The sequence below is a fragment of the Mixophyes fleayi genome, chromosome 2 (assembly GCF_038048845.1).
Source record: "Mixophyes fleayi isolate aMixFle1 chromosome 2, aMixFle1.hap1, whole genome shotgun sequence".
Classification (NCBI taxonomy): Eukaryota; Metazoa; Chordata; class Amphibia; order Anura; family Limnodynastidae; genus Mixophyes; species Mixophyes fleayi.
The window spans coordinates 54,752,068-54,770,248 of NC_134403.1; the positions used below are offsets into that span (position 1 = coordinate 54,752,068).

Sequence of the window (18,181 nt, forward strand, 5' to 3'; positions counted from 1 at the left end):
AGTGGGTAAGTCATCTAAACAAATCAGTACATTACAGTTGATCATTGATTTATTAGTGGTCCCTGCTAACCCCTTGCTAGCACTCGATGTAAGCTAGCTGCTGGTTGGATCATTTTTGGCAGATCCCTATAAACCTTGTTATCAATGTCCTGACAATAATGGCATTAATGCCGTTCAGTTTTAAAAACATACTTTTGAAATCTTCTTAGATAGAGATATAGAGATCCATTGCTTATGTTGGCTAAACATACCGGTAACTGATATTGTTGTACATGTGGCACCAAAATGACTACAATGTCTAATAATGTATACAAACAAAAAGACAGATGTTGTCAGAACTTATCCTTGACAGTGTATATGCTCAAGCATAAAGGTCAGTGTAGGACCTGCATACAATGAGGTGCCCTTGACGCTGGGATGCAGGTTTAAATGTTTTGATCAAAATATGAACCAATACCTCCTGTTTTCATTTTGCTAGATACATACAGATATGCAGTGTTAAGGATAAGCGCTGACAACAACTGTCTTTTTTTTGTTTTGTATACATAAATGGGCATTTAAATTGCCATGTAGCTGGTCACCTTATGACTGTGCCATCAAACAAAAGTGATGTGGCTGCTCAAACTGAATGCTGAACAGTCATATCTCATCTAGGTGGGCCACACTAAACAATGGTCCTGTCACTCTCACAACCATGTGTTGTCACCTTCATTAATCATGTGATAGTTACACATGGGGGCTCTTATGCATGTTTATATATATATATATATATATATATATATGTATATATACATTATATACATGTTATATTATTATATACATTAGATAGACCTCTTCTTATTCATTTTGTACTTAGTTATACTGAACTTTTATACATGTCTTTATACATATTATATTATACTATACTTAGATGCTATATTATAGATAGCATTGTTCGTATTGTGCTTAGTTACGCATGAGTGCGTTCTACAGACTATGACAAACTGCATCAACTACCAAGTTATTTTCACAGCAAATATTTCCTTTAAGGAAAAGTAAAACCACTGATAATATAAACATATCCTGAAAACCCAACGTTTATCATGATAATAACAAAACAGGATTTGCAATAACTGAGTGGCACAGAGAGGTAGCCCTGTTATTAAAGGCACTCACGCTCTACAGGACACCCCAGGGACTCATTCACCTCTAGGTAAATTGTGTCTATGATTGCTAATACTGAAATCTGTATACATAAGTTATGTCCCATTTTTATTATAGCGGTTGTTTTAAGACTGTCCATTCCTCAATGGCCGAAGCACAGCTCAGTGCTGTATGCACTTAATCACACAAAAGCCTGGGATTGAGTTTTGAACAGCAACCTGCAGCAGTTGGCTGAAACTTATGGCGCTGTCAGCCATGTCTGGAAGATTAGACAAGGTTTGCATTAGAATGACTTGTTGTAAGAGGCTTAGGGTCCAAAACAGCATATGTTTCATATAACAAATAACTCCCTGCTTTTTTCAACAACAACACATTTAAATATACCTTACAGTTACACTAAAATCGTTGTATAGTCTATAATTCCTTATGGCAATGCATATAGTAAATATTAATAACATATAACGGCAAAAGTACCATTGAGGATCATTTATAAACAATAACATCTGAGGACCCACAGTACTGTTTCAAGTGTGCAAATACACTACTTGTGCCAAGTGCATTTCAAGGTGTGTGCCCACTTCACGGTGATTGGAATTAATGAATGTGATGATAATCTTATAATACAATTGTTCATACTTGCCTACTCTCCCGTTATTCCCGGTAGGCTTCCAAAATTTGGGGAGTGCTCCCAGACTCCTGGAGGAGTAAGCAAACCTTCTGGATATGCTAAAATTCATGGCATTGAATGGCCGGGGCGGGGCTTAATTGCGTCATTAAGCCCTGTCCCCGCTATACAATGCCGTGAATTTCGGCATTTTATTGTGGGGACGGGGCTATGGTGACGCAATAACGTCAACACGCCTCCTACCCCTTGTCACATGACTTCTCCCCCGGGATCTCCCGGGTGAGAAGTTTTGGAAGTTGGCATGCATGCAATTGCTTGGTGGCGTGGCCTAATGCAAAAAGGACTATGCATGACATCATTGCAGTGGGACATTTCATTCAGGTTTGGCTGACTCAGAAAGGACCAAATATATGACAGGGAGCAGGCAAAGAGATAATAGACCCAACCACTTGCAGCACAAATCCACTTGTAGCACACAGAGAGGGATAACATATATATATATATATATATATATATATATATATATATATCTATATATCTATATATCTGTATGATATATATTCTCTTGTGCTAGGGACAATAAAGCAAAAATATTTTTTAAGGCCTGTGTCTGTTCCAGCTTCTCACTACCAGGCTGCCAGTAACATGTGAGAGTTGATGCCACTCATACACTTTATATGGCAGTCACTTCCCTGTAGGGCACAACATTACTATCTACCCCCAAGATCAGGCAAAAAACTCACCGTCACAGCCGCCGAGCTATATAATAATTCTATATAACAAGTGTAGGTCACCCCCAATCTGATACTGATTACTTATAAACCACAGGCTCAGTAAAGTAGATCCAGATCTGTCTGAGCAGCAGTACTTTAAATTAATACTTGGGAGCAAGGATACTCATTAACGTATATACCAAATCAGAGCCCACAGACAGAACTGATAACATTTCCATCTAATCTGAGGTAAGATAATCACAGAGCTTGTGCAAAGATATTCTACACTCACTTATTGATTGGATTTTCCAGTGCATGCAGGGCTCTGTGCTCGTGAAGCTTCCAGGCGAATGGGACTGACTTCAATGAACACCAGGTTCAAATGTGTCAGAATATCTCCTGTCATACCCTAAATCAGAGGCTTCTTTTACATGAGTTACGCAGTAACCACTGGTGCTACCGATGGGGCTGAGTCCTGAGTTGGCAAGTTCAACACAAAGGGAGGACAGAATAGCCAGGGGTGGCAGGGCAGGGGAGCATCTGCCCACCGGGTTGTCCCCATAGTGGGCTACCTTGGGCTGGGTCACTGGGCTACCGGAACTTTTGTTTCCTTTAAAATATTTTTATAGGCTGCTGAGCCGAGTCTTGGCTAAAATTTGCCAGCCCTCCCCTGAGTATAGCTGCTTGATGCAAATAACATAGGAGCCGTTTTATGATGCTCTAAACATCACCAATATATTCCTCTTGAAGTGACATGACCCGTGATCTCGTCTGACCCTCTCTCAAACATTTCAGAAGTCGAGGAGGAACCCCTCGCTTGTCCTAGAAGATATCTCTCTGATGAACACCTGGAAGTCTAACACTTAATGTCTCTCTTCTCAGGGGCCAATTCCTCTCCACCTATCCCGTTCTTGATAGTCTACTGAGCCCTTATTGGGGGCACTGACTTTCTTTTTGCTGTTCATTTGCTGCATTGACTTTTCCTGATTGACTATCATTGTTAAACTAGGGATATTGTGGTATTATAGTCATTGCATCCACTACCCCTCCTACCATTCCTGCTGGAAGGCACCTACCTAACCATGAGCGTACATTTCACCAAGGAATGGAAGTGATCTGCTTCATTTCTACCACCCTCCTCATTCTCAGTCTTTACCGCACCCTTGCCCCCTCCCCATTACATCTCAGACACAGGCACAGCTGAGAGACAAACTGACCCCCTATCTCAAATACAGACCAATGACACATAGACAAGATCTCCTAGACTACAATCTATAGATTCCAAATAACCGAACACACTGGAGAAGAGAAGTCAAGTTCTTCATTCACTATCCAGTATGTAGGTGACCCCAGTGTGTAGGTGTCTCCAGTGTGTAGGTGACCCCAGTGTGTAGGTGACCCTAGTATGTAGGTGACTCCAGTGTGTAGGTGACCCCAGTATGTAGTTGATTACAGTGTGTAGGTGACCCCAGTATGTAGGTGACCCCAGAGTGTAGGTGACTCCAGTGTGTAGGTGACTCCAGTGTGTAGGTGACCCCAGTATGTAGGTGACCCCAGTATGTAGTTGATTACAGTGTGTAGGTGACCCTAGTATGTAGGTGACTCCAGTGTGTAGGTGACCCCAGTGTGTAGGTGACCCCAGTGTTAAGGTGACCCCAATATGTAGGTGACCCCAGTGTGTAGGTGACCCCAGAGTGTAGGTGACCCCAGTGTGAAGTTGACCCTAGTATGCAGGAGACTCCAGTGTGTAGATGACCCCAGTATGTAGTTGATTACAGTGTGTAGGTGACCCCAGTATGTAGGTGACCCCAGTATGTAGGTGACCCCAATATGTAGGTGACCCCAGTGTTAAGGTGACCCCAGTGTGTAGGTGACTCCAGTGTTAAGGTGACCCCAGTGTGTAGGTAACCCCAGTGTTTAGGTGACCCCAGTGTTAAGGTGAGGGGCATTATTTATTTCTATACTATCGGGCCAATATTTTTTGCTTCTTACAGTAACAGTGTAGTGTAGTGTACACTTATGACAATAAAAGTGCCCATGTGTATGCTGGCACTTGTAGTTCTACAAATGCTGGCATGTAAAGACACTTATGGGCTATCAGTGTATGCTGGCACTTGTAGTTCTACAAATGCTGGCATGTAAAGACACTTATGGGTTATCAGTGTATACTGGCCCTTGTAATGCCACAAGAGCTTGCACTATAATTTCACAGTAATGCCCTAGTACCCAACGGCCAAGGGTACCTGGAGGGGTCCAGGGCTAGTCAGCATTGGACCGATACTCTATAGGTGCAGGGGCCCAATTCACCCATTACTGAGTAGACTGTGCTGTTAGAGATTGGAAGATGTCATTTTTCAGTGCATGCAGGTAACATAACTCAGACAGCATGTGGTTTGAGCGACCTCATCTGTCAGACCCACGTCTTTTTAATTTGATTAATAAGCATCAGTTTGCCATGCAGTTTGGCAAACTGCTGCTTAATACACGGGACATAGACTTTGATGTGCGGTTTGGCCTTTAGTAAAGCGCACGGTTTACAAACCGCTCATCAAGCGACATGAAAGCCTGTGGTATGAGAGAACTACACTTTAGTAAATCTAACCCTTCAACTTTTTAATCTCCATTTTGCTCAGTTTGGGGGGAACAAAAGACACACTTTTGGTTTGGTAAATATTATTACTGTTAAAGTAAATTGTTTAAAACTTTTAAGAGAAGGCAGCCAGTAATTAGGTTTATTGGCCCTTTAATATAGATCAGTGTAGGTCAGTGGAGAGCAGACGCTTTCATCCATAACACTGACAACATATTGCTTACTAAGCTGTGGCACCGAACGCTCTACGGTTCCTGGTCATTATATTTAACTGGTTGCTTAATAGCGCGCTGGGCAACATCATCTCTTAGCAGATTGTAATAAATACTTTATGCATATAAACATTAGTTTAGTGTGAGAGCCGATTAGCACAGTACTCTGAAGGGCTCTAAAAAGCCTTCTGAACAGAATGAAGATTTACAAAATATAAATGCACAAAACATATTTTTACCTTCGGTGGATGAGGTGATGCAGATCCCATTAATGTGAATAGCATGTTCTTGATAACACTTGGCTACATGTCACATGATTAGTGGCCATCCATCCTCTACTGTCAGTTTACACAATGAAATCTTACTCCTGGCAGGTCAGGACCCAGCTTCTCAACCTCTCATATATTCCAGTTCACTTAACCCACTGTAACCCTTTCATGTTATATCAACTTTATGCATAAATATAGAGATGAACATCACGTGTCTGTACAAGACATACCCCAGAGGGTTTGTCTGAGTTTTTAAGTGTAATGATAAATATTGTTGTGTAATATGTCCAATGAACTAAAATACAGATGAACACGTTTAAAGACAAATTCCACACAAAACAATTGTTTTTGGTGCATTTAAGTGAGATACAATAAAATAGTAAGGCTAGATTTACTAAACTGTGGGTTTGAAAAAGTGGAGATGTTGTCTATAGCAACCAATCAGATTCTAGTTGTTATTTATTTAGTACATTCAACAAAATGACAGCTAGAATCTGATTGGTTGCTATAGGCAACATCTCCACTTTTTCAAATCCGCAGTTTAGTAAATATACCCCTAAATGTGAATTACCTGCGCTCCATCGGTCTGGCGGATTCCTGATACATCTAGTGGTCCTGAATAGGAGATGCTCTCTTCTGTGTGCACTAACACCAGGGGGTAAATGCATTAAATAGCACTTTTTGCAAATCGCCTATATTTGGCGAGTTTTAAATTAGCTGTCAAACTCACCGAATATCGGCGAGTTGCAAAAAGCGCTATTTAATGTATTTACCCCCAGGTTGCCAAGATCCTTACCCTATGAGCTTCCCATCCCACCCATTCAATTGGATGTTCATGGAGAAGAGACTTTGACAACCCTGAACAAGGCCCATGTGACAGGATAAAGGATCTGGCAATTCAGCAGACATTTCTTGCTCACCTGATTCCACCAATTTTTTGTATTGTACATTTTGTGTGCAGTTAGACTTCAGATATATATATATATATATTGTCCAATAGTTTGATTTTGTTTTCAATGTATATGCAAAATTCAGAATACAACAGACTCTTGTGCTAAAATTAATTAGTTAATAATCACTTACTCAGTTAGTGCATTAAAATGAAAATATATTCAGATTTACAGTACACTTGCATTTATTTAAAACAAAGGTTTAAAAATACAAAATAAATAACAAACGTGCAATATAAAATATAAACAAATCTAAGAATCTACTCAGACAAACAGCACAAAGAACCAGACAACAAACATTATACCATGACACAGAATCATTGAAGTGACGGATGTCCAATGCATCATCATGTTATGCATTGTTAGTTGTCAGGTTTAAGGTTAGGGTTTTGTCCTGTGTGGTTTAAAACTACAGTATATAATTGTATGCAAAAAAAAATTTGCGAAGCACATTTCAATTTTATAAACAGGTATTGCATATGTGCTTTTTAATGAAATGAGAATAGAATCGACTAGGCAGGTATATTCCAAGCTGTTTTTTTTTTAATTTGGTTTATAATACAGAATTTGTGTATATACTGGTTTTTAAGCCACAGGAAGTATTCAGCATATGTGATGAGAGAAAGCTGGCCATGTCAGCGTGGATAATGGACGAAAAGGGATGGAGGAGGCGGTTGCGAAATCTCGACAAAGACTGAGATTAAACTCATAAAGCAGCATATGGACTGGGTATAAAAAATAAATAAAAAAAAAGCATGTTTATCACTGAAGGGACTGGTTAATGGAGACTGCCAGCACGTTGCCATGGAAACACTGACTGTTGGCGCTGAACCATCTCATACCTTATCCAATACATTGCTGGCTGTTGGTAGTAGTCCAAAGACCCTGATCTCTTGATGGAAAAACCGTGGTCCAGCTGAGCAGAAAGAAATGGGGGCAACTCAGTGGATCATCATTTTGCTAGAAAGACTATTCCACATGACCCTTTTATATAATGTAGTACAGCTTCTGGTCTAATGTCTGGAACATAAACCCACTCACCCCCACTGAAGAGTTTAGGTAGAACAACCTATAGCTGGCCACACTCTGCATGAGGTCATTCTTATAGTGACACTTAACAAGTAAGAATTGTCTGGGCTTCTAGTGGTGCATTTGTCTGTGCTCAGTAGTAAAATGGTCACCTTTATACATACCAATAAACGTCACCAAAATGTACAATTTATTTAACATGTAGTCAAGTAATATCTATCTATCTATCTATCTATCTATCTATCTATCTGTATATAAACCATTATTGGGAAACATATTATATAGAATGTTCGGAGACCACAAATGAAAGATTCTATTCTAATATCATACACTGGGACATTATCACCAGGTGTTTCCTCCTTCACTGTGAGGAGGGCTGCTAAATTTCATTAGGCAGAAAATGCCATGGGCAGCGTGGGGAAGAACTTTTAAATGTAAAATAGTAACTTTAAGCATTTTGCTCAAAATTAGGGAACACGCCTTATTCATAAAATGACATGTGTTTATGTATAATATATATATTAAGCTTTATAACGAGTGCTTACCGACTTTTGTGCTGGTGTTTTATTTTGCTATATCAATTGTTTATATAGTATTAGAAATGTTACATAGTTTCATCTTTATTTGTCCAATCTATATCCTACAATTACATTAAAGTTTCCTCCTAAACTGGATTTCTTAATTTTCTTTTTCACTACTGTATACTAGATGGTTATTGCTTTTTTCTGTCACCTTCATGTAACATTACATTTATATTGTAGGTCCTCAATCCAAAATCCCACTACAGTACCTGAACCAATTTCATTTTACTATATATTAATAGAATAGATAATTGTAATAACAGTCTACAAATAAAAGATTGAACTTCCACCAAAATATATAGGTCTGAAACAAAACACCTAAGTTTAACGCCTGAGAAAAAAACAGGGGTGATTTTATTTAGGGGCTCGTACACCAGTTTATAAAAAAATACCATTCAAACATTTCAATTCAATTATTATTTATCAAGTTACCTGGCACTCCCTGGTATTAATACTTTATTTTGTAAATTAAAAATATATACATATGTTCCTAATAAATCATATTGAGAGGTTTGTCAAGAATGGATTAAATAAAAATCTATATTAAAAAAAAGCAAACAGACTGAATTCTTGTGGTTAACCCTCTACAAGGCATTGCTAAGCCCGTGTCAATCTCAATCCTCAATCTGAAGGTTAATGCAATGGAGTTCTTTGTCTAGAACTAGAAATGACATTTCAGAAACCCTGACATAGCAGCCTTTGCTGTGACGGTTTGATGCTGCCACCTACTGGCCTAATTCACCGTCATTAAAATGTAATTCAGAAAGGAGGGATTGTCTTAATATCTATTTCACAAGAGGCTACCTGTGGCACTCCGACAGCTGTGGAACTATATGTCTCAGCAAGCCATTGGCTATGGTTGGCCTAGCTTATTTAAATGGATGCAATAAATGATGTAAGAGAGATTGGAGGACTTTTGAGTTCTACTAAGAACTGATAAGATGTAGGAAACTGCCATGTATGTCGTTTTATATCATATTTTTGGACATATAATTGATGCAAGGCAAAGGCAATTTTGCTCACATGTAAGGCTGGTAGAGTAATTATTAAGGCATTCTTAAAACTTAGGAACATGCTGATTAATAATATATTGGTTTATAGGATGATATCTTTAACATTAACTTTTGCTGTAATGTTTGTATGTACACCCCGAATGATGATTCTTTTATGTATGCATTGATATAAGTGTTATTTGCTGGCAAAATTTATCAAGTTTTTTTGTTAATCATTTTTTATTTAGTGAAGTGTTAACAATGTTCATATATAACATATAATTTCCTTACCTTTAGTTTATTTTACAAAAACAATGTATTTTGCTGTTAAAATCACTATAAAACAATATGAATATTTTATCAGAATTCTATTTTTAACTTGTGAAATATACACTCCCTACAAATCCTGTTCATATGAGGGTACCTTAAACTACAACTTGTTAAACTTTAAACAAATAATTGGGGGATAGCTATGAAATTTGGTGCAAAGGGATAATGTAGCATTGACGATAGAAACCAATGATGTTTGTTTGACACGGTCTTTCATGTGCCTGTCTGCAATATATAATAGGTAGATATGGATGTACCCGTGGAGAACATTTTGTCTAACACTATAAAAGCAAAGGAACGACTTATTTTACCAGAATTGGAATCATTTACAAGGGATTCTTCAGCTGTTACTGGTCTGTTAATTCAGTCCCATATTTTTTAAAAAATGAACAAATATTTCTTAAAAATCATTAAAGTGACCCAAAAACAGATATAAAAAATTAAACAAAACAGTCTGTAAATTGAAATGATACAAAATGTCACCCCCTCTGTGACTTAGATAGATAGATTTATCAAACATAGTAAAAAAGGAAAAGCTGAGGTGTTGCCCATAACAACCAATCAGAACCTAGCTATCACTTTCTAGAATGTACTAGATAAATGATAACTAGAATCTGATTGGATGTTATGGGCCTCCACTTTTCCTTTGTAGAAGGTTTGATCTACCCCTAACCTTAATCTCTAATATTTCACTTCTTAATCCTATGTTCTATGTCCAACACGAAATTTGGTCCCTGGTGCATGTAATGAAGTACTGTTTTGAGGATATGTGCTCAGTCCAGTGCCTATCCTGCCAGTATTGCCCATTGCCAGGAAACTGAGGTAACACAGTTGCAAAATATCCCCCTTAGCACACAAAACCGAGGACCGTGGTATAACGACAGCCTCATCTGGGAAAACGTAGTCCGATGACATGTACTGGACTTATGATCTGTGCTGTCAGTTCGTAAATGACCCCAATGTAGTTGTCTAGTTTACAAACAAGTGTAGCATTGTGCATGTATACATACTCTATACTGATATTATTCAATATTAACAACATATACAGCATGAACTCAATAGCTAATAATTAGAGCATGAACTCAATAGCTAATACATTTGACTTTATTATTTTTTTTATTTGTATTTATACTTCTTGTATGATATGTCCATTTACACTGAATCTCTCGATGCTGGCAGTAGGAGAGATGGACTGTCCTGGTTAAAGAAAAAAATAAAAAATAAAAACCCAAAAGAAATTAAAAGAAATAAAAAAAACTGGAAACAATAAAATCACCCTTATAATCTAGGCGGCCCTGTAGTTCCATTATAATTGAGATCAAATCCACATAATTGGTTTCAATATACTCTTAAAAAGTAACAGAATAATTCTTTATATAGCTTTCCAGGACTCCGCTAACTGGGGTAAGTAACTACAGGAAGAATCGTGGAAAGTGCTTTATTTTGGCTAAATATACCTGGTCTAACCTGTCTAATGGCTTAAAATAAAATATTAATTTCACTATGGTAGCAAAAGAATACACAACATTTGGAACGGATAAATCAGTTAAAAATTACTTCTTAGTTAAACGAACAAGAAAATCTGTGAAATGTGGTCAGTTCACAAACATAAAAAACTTGTCATATTTTCAAAAATGCTGATTATAAGGAAGTTCTAAACTAATTGTGGCTGTATCCTTTGTGTTTTCTGGTGTGGTTGCTGCATATAGAAAGCTGTAGCTACTAGTTTGCTACCAGTGGGCTTGAGTCATTAAGGAACGAAAAGCATAAAAAAGGAGTAACTTTGCACCTTGGCAAGACCATGTTGTAATGGAGGGGGAGGTAAATTTAAAATGTGGGGACAGATTTATAGTTGGGATAGGGCATGTCCTAGATCAACTTCAAATGTCAGTGTAAAAATAAAGCTTACGTGCAAAATAATAAACTAATATGCACCCCTTGCATTGTAACATGGTTTATCCAGGAGAAAACATACTCTTTTTTTTGCCTTACTTTCCTTAATGAATCAGACCCAGTTAATTTAAAAAAAAATATGTCTATATGGATTTATTCTAAAGGGGCCACTATCATCCAAATTATGTATAGTGTTGTGTATACATCTATGTAGCTTAACAACAAAGAGGGTATAGGTTCTTTAATTGATTTTCCACAGATCAGATTAATGTTTGCACAAAAGATTTGCAGCCTATTGTTTTATTGGTGGAAGCTTCAACTTTTAACGTGACCTTATTTTTACCCTCCTGGTTGGGTGCTTTACAGAGAGCTCCAAGTAATAAGGAGCTATAGTAACATTAACTAGGTCTACAACCTCAGAAACCTGGACCAGGCTGAGTACATAGAGCAGGAGCCAGCACTATGTAACAGCAGACTTCAGTGCAATGGTCTTGTATGGTGAGACACAATAAGTGGACCTGACCAGGAAGATTCCATGAGAGAGAAAAACATTACCTTGGTGTACATTCATATTGCTGATTATAGGACACCGCCCTATATTTAAAACTAAATAACATATTTTGTTTTATAACAAGGTGGCTTTAAAATGAATGTGGGGAAGTAGACGGGAAACAATACAGCTTCATTTATCATTTGTAGACCACTCTGCCCTGAATCTGTGATGTGTGGGTGCAGGGAGCCTCTACCCCGTACCTCCACCATGTGAAGACATCCTTCTCTCTGTATAGATGGTTCATTTGTCTTCCAAGCTGTGATGTTTCCTTTCAGCCAAGCTGACAACCTCACATAACCTCCACAGACTCTTTCCATTAGTGCTCTCCAAAAATGACTTCTATCCACATAACTGTAAATCAGGCTATTTGATACTGTAAGTGTTACGCACAGATTCTTTAGCTGAAATCAATCAATTTAGCTGCTGTATCGTATAAAATAGTAAGACAAGAACTGAAAACTATACCTAGTAAAGTCATTGTATCATCAATTAATGGAATTGTACTTACATTTATACATAGCCCAAAAATATATCATTTTCTTTCTCAAATCTCACACAATGATGTGGGCTGCCTGTTGTATTCTCAGGAACTACGTAGATGGGTGTCACTTAGACGTGTTAGTTGTGCAAACCTGTACACCAATGGGAGCACAGTACTAATGGCGATCATCTGCATACACACTTATATATGGCCAATTCAGTTCTATGGCACAATACCGCTAGATCAGCCTGAGCCATTAACAGACTGGTGAACCTAAAATCACAAGGAATACTGTAACATAAATATGTGTGTAAAGGTTCCCTGAACAGAACTTTAGATTGTTACATTGTATATAACCCTAGCTATTGTTCACTCTTACCTGCTAGGAACCCAGAAAGGACCCACTAGGTTTGCGTTAAAAGCCAGTGATGAGGGGCAGGCAGGGCTGGGGGCAGGGGGGGAATCTGCCCCCTGGGCCGCTCCATTATTGTGGGCTACCTGGGTCACTGGGCCACTTGCATTTTTTTCCTTTAAAATGTTCCTAATAGGCTGCTGTGTGAAATCTTGCTTCCCTGCCAGTGATATTCCTTTTCAAATGTATTGGACATATGGTAGTTAAGAGGTGCTTGAACTTGCTGTTGGGGCGTCCATTAGCCCTAATTAATTCACTTGCTGTCAGTGCAAGTTAACGGAGCATGCAGGGCCCACGTTACCATCGGTGGCCGCCGAGGGCACCCGTGGTTCAGGGGGGCTTAAAATACTGAACGAGTGACATGATATCACTCATCCAGTGATTTTAATGCCACCACAGTGCCCCCCACGCGGTGTGTTGTCCACTGGCATGACGGGGATATATGACACTGCTGGCTGCTGTTAGTCCATGTCAGCGTCACGCTAGCAGAAAGCGTTGTACAATCACAACTCCTGAAAAAGTGACAGGTATATTTATTAATAATACTGTTAGGCAATTTCTATTGTAGGTTTGGTGGTCGTTTTAGTACATTAAGTTACTTTTATTGCAAAATTAAATTTGAATCAGTTGTGTCCCAGTACAGATAAAACAAGTTATTTTTAAAGCTACTGTTATGGGTAGATGTGGTTTGCCCTAAATATGTAAATCACCCAACCAGAAGAACGATTTAAAATTTTAATATTAAAATTGTAGGCCGGTTGATATACAGATGGCCATACATGCACAATAGTTTAAGCCCATGGAAATTAGACAAACATAACATGTACGGTCAATTTAAAAATAACCATTTCCAATCAAAATCTGATCCAATCAGATTTGAATAAAACAGGATGGAGAATTTGCATGTGTCTCAATCAGCCAACTAGAAAAGGAAATTCCATTGTCAGATCTGGTTGTTCACCCATTTGTGGAATGACCACATACACCGATCAGCCACAACATTGTAACCACCTGCCTAATATTATGTAGGTTCCCCTCGTGCCACCAAAACAGCTGCTTCCCGTTGAGGCATGGACTCCACAAGACCTCTGAAGGTGTCCTGTGCTATGTGGCACCAAGACGTTAGCAGCAGATCCTTTAAGTCCTGTAAATTGCGATCTGGGGCCTGACTTGTTTTTCCAGCACATCCCAGAGCATCACACTCCTTCCACCGACTTGTCTTCTTCCCATAGTGCCCTCATCCTCAGGTAAATGATGCACGTGCACCTGGCCGTTCACATGATGTAAAAGAAATTGTGAGACCAGCCACCTTCTTTCATTGCTTCATGGTCCAGTTCTTTTTCAGAAATTTGTGTTACAGTAGCTCTTCTGGGTCATTGGACCAGACGGCCTAGTCTTCGATCCACTCATGCATCAATGAGCATTGGCCGCTCATGACCCTGTCACCGGTTGTCTTTCCTTGGACCACTTTTGGTAGGTAGTAACTACTGTATACCTAGAACACCCCATAAGACTTGTCGTTTTGGAGACACTCTGACCCATTCGTCTAGCTATCACAATTTGTTGCTTATCAAAGTCACTCAGATCCTTACACTTTACCATTTTTCCTGCTTCCAACACATCAACTTCAAGAACTGACTGTTCACTTGCTGCCTAATATATCCCACTCCTTGTCAGGTGCCCTTGTAATGAGATAATGTTATTAACTTCACTTGTCAGTGGGTTTAATGTTGTGGCTGATCACTGTATATGGCAGATTTGTGTGGTTGAAATGTCTGATCTGGTCATGTATGGGCAGCCCCAAGGTTTAATAAAGTTGGCCATACATCTGTTTGATCTTGGTGGCCAATTAGATGTGATATGGTAGTTCAGTGCTCACTCCAAGAGTGCAGGTCACTTCTGTGTCACATTGGGGCCTGTTAGTGTGCGCTTGGAAGATAACCTCATACAAAGCCTGATAGCTGTCATCTTACATTGCATTTACATGTGCGCTAACAATCTGAATGATGATGTCTGGATCATTATCAGGCACTATGTTCATTTCAGGGCCAGACGTGTGATAATTCATCCAAATATACAACAGACCTGGGCTGTATTTAAGGTTGGAGCTACAATAGGCACTGTGAATGAATGTGCCTTAAATGATTAATTTACCAATAATACAATTCAATACAATACTGCGTCAGGAATCTGGCACCTACAAGCGAATGTCTCTGCCAGAGTGATTATTAATATGAAGCTAAGGAAGCGAAGGACACACATATTTATGATAAGAACAGCAGCATCCAGCAGTATGTTGTCCTTTAGTGGAGCCAACCCCCCGACAGTGTATTTAATTCAGTAAAAATTTTAGTTAATTTAATTCAAATTGAATGCAATATAATAAAAAAAGGAATAGATAACATACTTTGGCCTGTACCGGTGCAATATAATAAGCATCAGATATTTATAGTAACCCCACCACCAACTAGCAGGAGAACCCTCTTTCCCTAATTCATGCCTACTGACACAAATGTGTCAAATGCACCGTTAGTGGACAGCCGGAGGTTTATATTACACTGTAGTTGTTAAAAAAAACATAGACAATAGTTTGCATAGGATAACCTTTTATCCTAGTTGCATGCATGAATACTATACATAGTTTATATATGGAATTGTAAGTTATAATATAACTGAGGCTGGATGTATATCAGTATTTAATATTGTTAGAATATATTTATCATGATATTGCAATTATTATAATATTATTCATGGAAACCTATCATTAAATGCAAGGACACAGTTAGCACTTTATTTTGTGACTGGATATTACATATTTTTATACAAGTCATGGATTTGATTTCCATTATTGTTTGTGGCATTTTTTTTCTTTAAAACCTTTTATTTACCCTGCGTTAGTACTATATTGTTTATTGATAAATAAAATAACTCCCAACTTCCTTTTTTAGTGGAGAGCTGCACTCCAGGGTATTTTGTCGCCACCTAGTGGTCAGTGTACACCTAGTGTCATGCTTGCTGAATAAGGCATTCTTAAATATTGAGTATCTGCTATATGGCACTAATGTCATCCAGATAATCAGAACAGCAGAATCCGCCAGTATGTTGTTCTTTAGTGGAACCAACCCCCCGACAGTGTATTTAATTCAGCAAACATTTGAGTTAATTCAATTTAAATTGAATGCAATATAATTAAAAAAAGAGTAGCTTTTTTAGACAGGAATTAGACCACTTCAGTTTGATATTGGGTCCAATACCTGCACAAATCACACGGCCAGAGTACATTTGATGACATTTTCTCACACAAATTACAAAATTCAGTTTAGCACTCTAAATTTTAGGTTTAACAACATATTAATCTGAAATATTTCTGAGGTAGTCATTTTGAAATTACATTTTAATTTAAGAATATGGAGTCTCAACTTACAGTTCCTCCTATATAATTGCTGCAAAAGACTCAGGAGTGAATGGACTAGATACTTTTAAAAATCTTTACAAACAAACAATGGGGGCCATTTATAAAGAGCAGTCAAATAAAAAATTGTTTTATATGTGCCAACTGTTGCCACTTTTATGGTAGCGTGGTTCATAGTGCTGGATGCAAATTCATGCTTACATATCAAAGGCCATTTATTTAACTTTCAAATATACGGATGCACAATACATTTGTCCTCGCATAAACAGGGCCGGTGCCAGGGTTCTTGGCGCCCTAGACACACTTTCACAACCCGCGCCACCCCCCCCCCCCCTCCCCAGGCACACTTCCACAATCCGCGCCCCCCAGGCACACTTTCACAATCTGCGCCCCCCCCTCCCCACGTCTTTCCTTACCTTTACTTGCCTACATAAAGCTGCTCCTCTCTGCTCCGTCTCCTCCCTTCCATTCACTGACACTGTTGGGCCGTGATGATGACGTCACGCCCGACAGTCAGTGAGTGGAGGGGAGGAGACGGAGCAGAGAGGTGGCGGTGGTGATCCCATTAGGCAAGGTTAGGCACTTGCCTAGGGCGCCGGGCTCTGGAGGGCGCCTGGAGGGCGCTACAGAATAATAAAATACTTTAAAACTGTGCGGCGACCGCTGACCATACCTGTCACGGCCGCCGCACAGCATCAGATGCACGGGGAGGGGGGAAGAGGCTATTTTGTCACCACCGCCGCCTCTCTGCTCCGTCTCCTCCCCTCCACTTACTAGTGTCAGTGAGTGGAGGGGAGGAGATGGAGCAGAGAGGCGGCGTGGTGAAACAAGGTAAGGAGAGGAGGGAGGAGGGAGGAGGGCGCTGCTTTTTTAAAAATGCCTAGGGCGCCGTGGACCCTAGCACCGGCCCTGGATCCATAGCCCCTTCCTCCTCCCCGTGGATTTATCGGAAGCTGTGCGGCGGCCGTGGAAGGTATGGTCAGCGGTCGCCACACAGTTTTAAAGTAATTTTAATTCTCTGGCGCCCTCCTGGGAGCGCCGGGCCTGGGCATCACAGGAACCACACCCGCAACATGTCTTCATTATGGATTTCAGTACTGCCCCGGTAAATGTATTGCACATGTTTTGCAGGTTGCGAGAGTAAAAGCCAGAGTCATGACCTATAGCAACATGTTGGAGGAGTTCAATTCCTTCTTCACCTCCCCACACAAGACCACTCTGTGACAGCCATGTCTTTTACCTCAGGTAACTCTGTGCTCTCATGCTATTTTCACACAGCAGGGAGTGTAAGCTTCTGATACACGAACGTGGAATCGTTATACTGTTGGTGGCGGTCACAGAACAAGGTGGTGCTTGTGTACCAGGCATTTAGCACTTATACTGCTTGGTATGTGCAGGAAAACACAGAGTAAAATCACAGTGTTCCTTAGGCTAATATACATGGACATGTGAATCACCCATGTACTGTTAGCCTGAATCTCAGCAAGCATCTCGTGCCTCCGGACCCTGTACAGCTGCATGGCCTGCTATGGATGTTGCTAAGGCCCTGTTAAAACACTACTTCAAGGGACATCCTACTCTCACCCCTTCATTATTTTCAGCTTTTTTATTTTCCTACTAAATCACTGCATAGTTTAGCCTCAACTATGTCTCAGATGAATCATGAGAGCGAGGGGACATCATGACTATTACATGTGTTCCTATTGTATATTGGAATGCTTTAATTACATTGGTTGAAATATACCCAGAAATGTGTTTTCCAATATAAAATGTGTCTGGAAGGTGCAAGCACAGGCAGGGCTGGTGGAACACAGCCGAAAAAATATATGTCCTCTTAATATCCGAGTTTCTGCTACAAACAGAGCAGGGCTCGGATAAACACATGGATATGGGGGACCTTCAATGCGAACGCGCAAACTCTGGCAAGGGGTCATTACAGATCTGTAACAGAACTAGGATTGCAAGTGCATATCTGGATTGACATTGGTCGACCAAG

At 39.5% G+C, this 18,181-nt stretch overlaps 1 protein-coding gene across 4 annotated transcripts in view; it reads right to left on the bottom strand.

Moving 5' to 3' along the window:
* The window catches only part of DCLK1 (doublecortin like kinase 1), a 311,215-nt gene that overhangs the window by 14,836 nt on the left and 278,198 nt on the right, over nt 1–18,181 (bottom strand). For 2 of the 4 annotated variants that reach the window (XM_075198998.1, XM_075199000.1), the window contains one exon: nt 7,345–7,418. The exons of the other annotated variants lie outside the window; for them this stretch is intronic. In XM_075198998.1, coding sequence (XP_075055099.1) covers nt 7,345–7,418 — 74 coding nt within the window. The remainder of the gene's footprint in view (nt 1–7,344; nt 7,419–18,181) is intronic. 4 annotated transcript variants of the gene reach the window in all.